The sequence below is a fragment of the Mycetomoellerius zeteki genome, unplaced genomic scaffold (assembly GCF_001594055.1).
Source record: "Mycetomoellerius zeteki isolate Tzet28-1 unplaced genomic scaffold, Tzet1.0 scaffold85, whole genome shotgun sequence".
NCBI lineage: Eukaryota > Metazoa > Arthropoda > Insecta > Hymenoptera > Formicidae > Mycetomoellerius > Mycetomoellerius zeteki.
In genome coordinates this window covers 115130-125990 of record NW_017257883.1, presented here as the reverse complement: position 1 = coordinate 125990, position 10861 = coordinate 115130, and the positions used below count along the sequence as shown (strand labels likewise).

At 33.8% G+C, this 10861-nt stretch overlaps 2 protein-coding genes across 2 annotated transcripts; both read left to right on the top strand.

Moving 5' to 3' along the window:
* Window positions 1-3144: 3144 nt before the first annotated feature.
* RpII15 (RNA polymerase II subunit RpII15) lies at window positions 3145-4645 on the top strand. Its single transcript, XM_018459678.1, has 3 exons — window positions 3145-3536; window positions 3683-3756; window positions 4340-4645. Exons 1-3 carry the CDS (start codon window positions 3408-3410, stop codon window positions 4527-4529), a joined length of 393 nt encoding a protein of 130 aa, XP_018315180.1. The 5' UTR covers window positions 3145-3407; the 3' UTR covers window positions 4530-4645.
* Window positions 4646-6350: 1705 nt separating this feature from the next.
* On the top strand, window positions 6351-8699 carry LOC108730160 (prenylcysteine oxidase). Its single transcript, XM_018459672.1, has 7 exons — window positions 6351-6435; window positions 6525-6731; window positions 7095-7236; window positions 7313-7616; window positions 7695-7818; window positions 7902-8251; window positions 8328-8699. The coding sequence occupies exons 1-7, from the start codon at window positions 6351-6353 to the stop codon at window positions 8592-8594; spliced, it is 1479 nt and encodes a 492-aa protein (XP_018315174.1). The 3' UTR covers window positions 8595-8699.
* The last annotated feature ends 2162 nt before the right edge of the window (window positions 8700-10861 follow it).

Genomic DNA, 10861 nt, shown 5'->3' with positions numbered 1-10861 from the left:
TCTTTATTTAAATTTACTAGACAACGTTATTGATGCACTTATAACTGAAAGTCTTGAAAACCAAAAAGATGAAAATGGCGAATTGTTGTTAAATGAGGAACTTTCGTGCTTCCAACAAGATGATGCTCCCCCACATTATGTGTTATTAGTTCGACAGTGGCTAAACAATCGATTCCTACAGAGATGGATTGGTAGAAGAGGAGCCATCGAGTGGCCACCAAGATCTCCTGATCTAACTCCACTAGACTTTTTCTTATGGGGACACTTAAAATCCGTTGTTTATAAAACTCCACCGGAAAATATCAACGATTTACGTCAAAGAATTGTACAGGAATGTAGAGCTATTCCAACAAATACTTTCCAAAATGTTCGTTCAGAATTTTAGAATCGCCTTTATTATTGTTTAGCAAACAACGGAGAACATTTTGAACATTTGTTATAATAAATGATGAAATTTTATGCAGTAACTATGCTTTGCTATTTTCTTAAATATCTCCTAAAATAGTGATCGAACAAAAAAATGTTTTCTACAGAAGTTACTTGTTTTTTACGTTAGAATAAGATCCTGTAATAAAAAATATACATTTCCATTTAAAAAAACAAATTTGACCTTCAAATTACGTTGAAAACGCCCTCCAAATAAAAACTTGAGAGTGCCGTTCTCTTTTCCCCTCGAAATCATGGAACACGTGTTTTAACTTTTTTTTTGTATCTTTTATATTTCTCGAGATAATCAGCTGAAAAGTTTTCAAATGAACACCCTTGTACATTTATATATACATAGATGCTGAAATATAAGAAAAGATAAACGTTAAAAGTAACGATAACTGCATAAAAGCTTAGGAGATAATTAGAGAATTCGAAAAAATCCATTCGTCTTGTATGACAAGAGCCCCGAGAGAAATCTGCGAAACGTAGTATAATATAGATTTCTCCGTCCGGGCAGAAATTTCTGTTGCACAACAGAAATTTTAGATTTTTTATTACAAAAATTGATTTCGTTGCGAAGCATAAGACAAGATTTCATAGTAAAATATCTTACTTTTTTCTAATTAGCTGTCGTAAATTTTACATCTGTTCTGTGCAACTGGACATGTTCCACCTTCTGCACTCGAAAATAAAATAGATGTATGATTAAACTCGTATCGAACTACGTAATGAAGATGGAAAATTGCAAAATTAATTAGAAAATTCGAATTCAATTAGAAATTTAATTTGGTTCGTTCTAATTAGTTGAATTTTAATCTGCAACTCGCAATCCTGAATCTCCTGTAGAGCGTAGTCTGAAATCGTTACTTTGAAGATTGAAATTTTATTGAAATTTGATAACAGAACGTAAAAAGGAAATATTTCTTTATCCTGATGAATAGTCAAATTCCATACAATCACAATCTTTGGATATATGGGGCATTCCATGTGAAAGGAATCCATCTAAAAATAAACTGATTGGAATTTTAAAAATAATCATAAAAACATGTAAGTGGACATATTGTATAATGTTGAAGATAAAGAAATAGATATTATATGCCTTGCATCCAAGATATTGGAGGTAGTTTAAAGGCATTCTCCTTTTGTTGTCATTTGTAGTTAAAATTACAAAATACATAAAATTTTTATACATATAAATTTTTTAGAATTTTTCCCGTACTTTCGGATAAAAAAGTTAATTTTAATGAGAAAAAATGAATTTTTTAACTTTAAATAATAAATAAACAATTATATCCTTTAAAAAATCTCAAAAATTCTCAAAAATACTCCAATATGTATAGAACATGATGCCGCAAAAGAAATTTTGGGATCACGATGGGACCTAACCATAGCTCCTACTCACTCTAGCGCGTTGGAATAAGAGCTGTGATATTATATGCCTTGCATCCAAGATATTGGAGGTAGTTTAAAGGCATTCTCCTTTTGTTGTCATTTGTAGTTAAAATTACAAAATACATAAAATTTTTATACATATAAATTTTTTAGAATTTTTCCCGTACTTTCGTTGGAGCATGCGACGCGAACAAATCTTATATGAGGCATTCCACGTGAAAGGAGTCCACCTAAAAATAAACTGTTTGGAATCTTTAAAATAATCATGAAAATATTATATAATGTTGAAGATAAAAAAAGTAATATTATATGCCTTGCACCCAAAATATCATTTACTATAGTGGATCCCATCGCTATCCCAAAATTTCTTTTGCGGCATCATATTCTGTACATATTGAAGTATTTTTGAGAATTTTTGAGATTTTTTAAAGGATATAATTGTTTATTTATTATTTAAAGTTAAAAAATTCATTTTTTCTATAGTAATCTGATAAGAACTTGAATAGGCTGTAAACATAATTGGGAGAAAATAAGGAAGAATGAAAAGTGCAAAAAGTTTAAATAAAAATAAACCTTTTCTTATCTGGTTCGGCTTCTACTTATCTCTAATAGAATTTTCGATCCGAGCAGGTTTGCTAGCTCCGACCTGTGTTCGATTAATGATAATTAACGTTGTATTAGTAAAGCATATGACGTCATAGACGTCATATTATAATTAACCTTGAGCTGAAAACGCTTTAAAATGTATTTTTTGCTAGACCTACAGTGTGCGATGGTTACGTCTTTCAGCAGAGAAAGTTTTGCAATTGTTGTAAGATTCTTTAACACGATTATAGTTATACATTTAAATTCAACTAAGAAACTAAGGACAAAAATCAATTATATTAAAGAATCTATTACAGTTGCTTTTTTACATCCATTGTTAAAGGAAGAATGCGTTTGTTAAATTATTATGCATATTCGAATCTGATTGGTCAAGCACACACATCAGATAAATATATACTAACAGCCACTATTGAATAAGTTTGTTTTATTCAATTAAAATTTATAGTGACAAACTTTATCTAATCAAGGAAAAATATAAAATATGTTAAATTGTATCAATTTAATAATATATTGATCGTGGATTATTAAATAAAAAAGAACTTTTTTTTAATAAATCGATAAAACTAAAAAAAATCAAAATAGATCAATTCAATTCCACGAATCTCCTGTATAACATTTCAAAAATTTTTTCCTTCGAGCTGCTGACAAATTCCAATCTGGCGGAGTTCGAAATTTCGGTTTTGAAGTCATTATAATTCCATCACGGCGCGGCGGCGCATATCTGTGGGTAAAACAGGTTTCCACGCCATGTAAATGGCTTTTGATTTCTCCAGCGTGCCGACAGATGGCGCGCTAGTCGATCACGCCACCTCACGCTATTCGGCATTCATTCTTCATTGTTGTTGTTATTGTTCTTATTCTTATTGCCGTTTTCGCGTCAATTGACTGCGTTCGAATTACCGGCGATCTCGACGAATATCCCAGGGGTATTCCAATTAAACGGATACTCCAATTAAAATAGATCAACTTGACGCGTAGTTATGTCAAAGATAACAGGTTACGACACGCACGATGACGGTCCAGGATTCGTGGGCATCAGATTTTGTCAGGAATGCAATAACATGTTGTATCCGAAGGAGGATAAGGAGAACAAAGTACTCATGTATGCGGTAAGTATACATGACCGATCCTGATGACAGAATCTCTTTAATATCATAAGATAAGAGGGAAAAAAAAGGAACGAGGTGCTTTGAATTGCACGACGGTGCGAATCGTGTGAGAAAGAATTGTAACGTCAAGATATTGCCTGTTTCAGTGCAGAAATTGTGATTTTAAGCAACTGGCGGATAGCAATTGCATCTATGTGAACAAGATCATGCACGAAATAGAGTGAGTTGAAAATAAGTGGCTCGAAGTTAATTAACATCTATGTAAACATCGTTAAATGTTAGAACGATTTCCATTAAGATTTTCGTAAACACAAAAATTAACAAGAACATTACATTAATATTATTATTTCGCACTCAACATTGTAAGTATAACTCTTATTAACAATAAGTAACAGTTGCATTGTTGAGTAAAAAATTATAACGTTGATGTAACGTTACTGCTATTTGGTGTTTTTACTAGAGCTTTGTTCTTTTTCGAAGAAAGTTCTGAACTTGGTGTACACTAACGCAGTAAGTTGGAGTGAAACTATATTTGTTTTACTCCAACTTATCGCACTAGTTCAGAAACAGTTCAGACTTCCTTGAAAAATAATAAATCTTAGAATATAACATGTGAGGGGAAGAGGAACGTATCATTTTGTGCACTTGTATCTCTGTTATACAAAATGATACTCCTTTGTGTAGCGAGTCATAAGCTCGTTGCAAAGCAAGAGAGTTTGTGAAATTAATTCAGGACCTGTGCTGTGTATGCTCGAATCACGTTTGAATCTTGCGTTCACTGCTTATTGTCTTTTTTTTTTCAGCGAACTAACTCACATCGTCGCCGATGTGATATCGGACCCTACACTGCCGAGAACAGAGGAACATCCATGCCCAAAGTGCAATCATAGAGAAGCAGTGTTTTTCCAGGCGCAAACTAGACGGGCTGAGGAGGAAATGAGATTGTATTATGTATGTACGAATCAGCACTGCTCCCATAGATGGACGGAGTGAAACTCGTACGGCATACGAACGTCCGGTGTACCTTTATCCTTCTACTTACTATTTGTAACTTATAGTTCTTGTAATTTTGTAAATTGTACAAAGTTGTGTATTTGTGCTTGGAGGAGATGCATTGTAATAAGTGTAACATGAATAAAAATTGTACGTAATAAAAGTAATAAAGAGTAAGAACGTTCGTGCACAAGGGGATGATGAATTACCGTAAGGCTCAACGCTCGGCTCGCAATCTCTATTCTCTTGCTGAGCATTTATCCCTCCGGCCGCTGAAGCACGCGGTTGGCTTTACGGACCGGGGAGTCGTCTTTTGCGAGTCGTGCTTCCTAGCCTCAGCGTTTTACGGGGCTACGTCGTGCAATCGTGACACATCTCTCCAGGGCGCGTTATCATGGCTTTTCGCAAGGACAGATTTTTCGTGGCATCGTGCTACCGGAGGTTTTCGTCGAAGGATCGGAGTATCTTCGTCGAATTTATCCTGCCGATCGTTCCGTCATCGTGAGAAGAGAGTGGACGAATGCGTTGCGAATTCGCGACGTAGCCACGATCTGTAGACACCCTGGGACTACTCCCAGCTGTTTATCAGAACCATGCACAGCCATACTGAAATTACTCGCTATATGCAACCCAGACAGTACCGCAGGTAGCTCCCTGCGTCACGTGATCATTTATATAATCATGGGTTTCTTTCACCATAATATTCATGATTTCATTTGATATAGGCTGTGTTCCAAAATTCGTTGTCGATGTTAAGAATTTATAGTAATACACGTAACACTAACTATAGATTTTCAGCGCTGGTAATAAATTTGAAATACAGCCTGTATCAATTGTCATCGAGCGACTTGTTCAAATTCCAACCTGAATGCTCCCCGGGTGTCATGTCATTCTTATTTAACACTCGGTAAACAACAAGGATGGAGTAATGCCTGGATAGCACTGGTGGGAATCTAAAGTCAAGAATGGTCACTAGGTCAACCAGTGCCACTAGAGGTACATTCCATTTGTTTGGCACTTGCAACGCTCATAGCAAAATATTGCTCATGGCAATAATTTACAAAATAAATCATTATAGATAAAAATAGAAAATAAAAATATTAACCAGATGCTCATTGAATCATTTCTGACTAATATTTTTATTTTCTATTTTTATCTATAATGATTTATTTTAAAATGTAAAAAACAGAACACAATAAAAGAAATAACTTTTGTTAAATATAGAACAAATTATTTTGCTTTCAATGCAAGAGAAGAAAAAAATACATAGTTATATGTAAAGAGAATATACAGGATGATTTGTTTTAATCTTAACAGACAAATATTTCGAAAATATGCAATTTTATAAAAAAATATTTCAAATAAAAGTTGTGTAGTATAGAGGGAAACATCCACCATTGTACATCCCTCTCTATACAACTTTTATTTGGAACGTTTTTTTTTTTATTAAATTACATATTTTCGAAATATTTATCTGTTAAGATTAAAGTGAATCACTTTGTATGATAATCAGGGATAGCCAACCTTTTTATTTGACAACCCAGACAAAAAGGTTGGCCACCCCTGATCCATGTATATATACGGCTGTATTCGGATAGCACGTTATCAGTGAGTTGAAGCGAAATGTAGATGGAGGCTGCATTTCATTTCACGCATGATGCGCATGATGCATCTTTTATCCTTGTTATTCACCGAATGTTAAACATTGATAAACATTATTAATAGCTGCAAGTTGTTTGCGTAAATAAGTATAACAGAAAAGATGGATAAATTCGTTGTACCTAATTAAGTTAAGGTCTACTCAAGTGACGCGAACAAATCATGGGGCTGCATGTAACGTTATTGATACTTGGAGTAACGATACTCCAACAGGGAATATCCCTTGAAGTACATGCACCACGTGTCGGTAAGACATCGATTTTTCATTTCAATACGTCGCTTAATAATTTACAAAAGATTTTAATTCGTTTTTGTTTTCAACTTTTTCTCTTTTAGCCGTTATAGGGGGTGGTATCGGTGGTGCGTCTGCCTCGCATTTTCTCACTGAATTGTTGAAGGAATCTGTAGAAGTCGACTTGTACGAGGCGAAGACTATCGGTGGACGACTGGCGACCGTCAAGATTGATAAAGATGAAGTCGAAGCTGGTGGTTCAATTATACATTCTAAAAATATGTATATGCAGAGATTTGTTAAACTCTTGGGTAAGTATAGGTAGCAACTGTTTCCTTAGCTCAAACATACTAGTTGTATATGTCTATATTTCTATTAATGTAGATTAACTTTAATCTTAATTTAATTTATTCTTTATCTTTTTTTAATTCTTGGCACTATATTTATTTCTGTCAATGTAGAGTAATTTTAATCTCGGTATAATTTACTTTTTATCTTCTTTCAGTCTCCTAAGAAATAAAAAAAGATAAAAAATAAATGAAACTGAGATTAAAATTAATCTACAGTAATAGAAATAGGTCTTAAAGATAAAAAGTAAGTTAAACTGAGATTAAAGTTAATCTATGTTGGTAGAAATGAACAAGCAATGTTGATTAGCTTTTACGGGCTTTTAGGTTTGGAAAAGAATCCTTCCAGTGATGAAACATTTGGCATATGGAACGGAGATGAGTTTATATTCATAGCAAGTGATTGGTCCATAATATCGCTGATGAAATTATTCTATAGATACGGCTTTCAATTGTATAATCTCAAGAGGTATTTATAAAAATTGTAATATAAAGTATAAGAAAAGAGAAAAAGTAACGTTATATTATATATTTTCTTTGAGCAGTCTTGTAAGCAACATGATAGAAGATTTCGTGAAGATATATGATCTACAGGATGCAGGGCAATCCTTTGCCAATGTCACTGCGCTACTATCAGCTATGAATAAGGATTTTCCGAAATTATTGGAGATGTCTATGAAAGAATATCTTTTGCATAAGGGTTGCACAGAGAAAATGATCAATGAATTAGTGGAAGTCGCTATCGTAGTGAATTACGGTCAGGAAGTCGATATCCAAAGTTTCGTTGGTTCCATAGCTGTGGCTGGGACAGACGGTGAATTATGGTCTATTAAAGATGGAAATAAAGGGGTAATATATTATTAACTTATTGTCTGTCCTAATTACTCGTAAAAAATGTGTTGTAAAAAATACATGTTGAAATCTTAGGTACCGGAGCATCTCATTTACAGAAATAAGAAAGTAAATGTAGTACCAAGCCGTGTTACAAAGATTCGCAATTTATCAAACGGTCATGATTTAAGTCAATACGAAGTGACTTACATAAATAAAGGTGCGATAAAGTAAAATCTTTGAGAGAGAGAGACAAACATTTAAAGTATGTAGTGAAAAATACCATGCAGTTATACATTTCAGGTAGCACTGATCCAATGACGTCTAACTACGATATCGTAATTATCGCCGCGCCACTTACTAGCGATCAAGAATTTCAAATAGAATTTATCGAGTTTCCGGATAACTTGGTGTTTCCAGGAAAATATCAGACAACGTATGCGACGTTCATCAAAGCGAATCTTAAGCCAAAGTACTTTGGCTTGCAAGAACCTTTGGATGGGATTCTAAGTTGCAATCCCAACAAAACAACGATTAGTTCGGTCGGGAAAGTGGATTCTGTTGATGGTTCAATTAGGAAAGATCCACAAGTTTGGAAGGTCTTTAGCAGAAAACCTCTAGAGACAAGTCTTGTACACGATATGTTTTCTAAGGTATGAAATTTGCTGTAATTGTTTTGTATAAGCAAAAGCAAAACTGATATATATATATTTTATTTTCTTTTTTAAGGTCATCGAGAAAAAGGAAATTGCTTGGAAAGCATATCCCCGTTACTCGACAAAGATGAACTTTAATAATTTCAAACTGCATGATGCGCTATATTATGTTAATGCATTTGAGTGGGCCGGAAGTACGATGGAAATGAGTGCAATAGCTGGAAGAAACGTCGCTATTTTGGCATACAAAGATTTTCTTCAGAAATTCCGTAATTCTATACTGGATAAAGAAACTTCTGAAGATACATCTAAAAAATTACATTATTCCGAGGATTTATAATATCTTATTTACTGTTAACAGATTTTATATGGACACGAGAGTATTTTTATAGCACGTAAGTGCAATGTTGTATATAAAAGAAGTTACAAAATGAACCAAAAATAACGTTTGAAGATTACTGAATTAAATTATAATTTGATAAAGTAACTGTAAAAAAACAACAAATATTTGCGTTATCATTATCTATACAATTAATGTGACTTATTTATTAACATGTTTGCCCAGTAAATTATTTCTGTATGTCTTATCTTATAATCCACGATAGATAGAGAGAGAGAGAGAGAGAGAGAGAGAGAGAGAGAGAATGAGAGAGAGAATCCGTAATTTTTTGATTACCATAAAATATATATAATGATAAAATAATTTATAATATCACACACACACTACGCGCGATTATAGAATAGAATTTATTTCACTTCAGCATACATAAGCCAAGAAAGGGATTTGGTTTACAATGAAATCCTTAATCTCATGCATCCATCCATATACCGCCTTAGCCCTCTATTAAACTTGTTTATATCTATACTTATATTTATTTACTCTTGCCCCGCGCCTGTCTCTTCTTTATCACTACAATTATATTCTCATTTAGTATATTTTTGTTCTTTTCCAAAGAACAATGTCTAGAACACACAGGTTCGTATTGGCTGCGTTCAGCAGAGAAAGCAGCTTTGCAACTGTTGTAAAATTCTTCAATATGATTAGTTTATACGTTTAGATCTGTAAGGAACCAAAAGCAAGAACCAATCGTATTGAAGAATTTTACAACAGTTGCAAAGCTGCTTTCTCTGCTGAACGCAGCCACTCAGAACGCGCGTTTGTCTCTGAAATTCTATAATATGCATGACGTAAAGTATAGTATGTTAACGCGTTAATGTAGGACTGGTTTTATTCGATTTCTCGAATCATCTAGTATCTGGAATATATCCAATCTTGACGAAGATAACTAAAAACTTTTTTGGACCCCAAATGAATAGTTATAAGTGATATATATATATCTATATATATAATCGATGAAGAGGGGGGAGAGACACTCAAAATATAAAACAAAAGGTTTTTTAATTGCCTAATTGAAATGTGGCCAATATATGTATTCTAGGAGCACTCAGGAAACCTCTCCTATAAAGTTAGGCTTATGGAATTTTTGATTATCTTTTAAAGTCTTGTGTCCACGATACTAGAAATTGGTCCGAGATCTCGGAGAGAGAAAGAATTAACCAATCACATTTAAATAATTTAGTCACATGATCAATGCGATTGATCAATTCTTTCTTCATCCGAGATCTCGGACGGATTTCTAGCATCGTGGACACTGGGCTTAATACCTTAAAATTTTAGGCATGTCTCAAAGTTGTTCATCCGGAGCCCAAATTCCTCTATAAAACTGGACATAGTCCTTTTATGCGGGGTCTACAATAGAAGTCGTAGTGGTCGTAGAGTCTTAAGTCGTCGAAAATTAACCAACCACAGCCGAATATGAGAAGAATAATCGACTATTGGTCAATTTTCTACGATTGAGGCCCAGTTCCACAACTTACAGTTAATTCTTAACCGGGATTCAACTTATTCATTGTCTCTTTCCAATTCTAGAATTAGAAAAGTTGAGACAAAAAGAACAGGCCTTAGGCCGGAATCAGACTACGCATTGAAGATTGAGATCGAAGATTGAAGATTGAAATTTGACCAATGATATGAGGGCAAAGGAATTTTAGCTTCTATTGTTTTGATTGGTCAAATTTCAATCTTTCACCGGCTTTTCTTGCACCATCCGCACTTCCTACACTTTCTGAAACACTTGTAAAAATAGATAGAAAAAATAAATACAACTTAAAAATTTATTTAAAAAATAAATCGAACATAAAATTTTGAATGGCATGGATAACAACCCACTCAGACAATAATGTAGATATGTTTAAAAAAACATCAGACATAAAGACGTGTGTATTTTTTGGATTTAAACCACACATCTAAAAAATATCTAAAAGAGACAATAAAGACATCTAAACATTGTGGCCCGTATTCAGAACGCGCTTACAACGATGTTAGCGCGTTAACTATACACAATACATAGTCACAATAGCTACGTTTACACCGTGCATTTAGGCTGCGACCTATACAATAGATGTCCTTGTTTATCCTGTAGGTTATACAAAGGCTACGTTTACACCGTGCGCTTAGTCCGCGACGATAGGTCCTATACGATAGGTGTCTTTGTTTAACCTACAGGATAAACAAGGACATCTATTGTATAGGCCGCGGCCTAAATG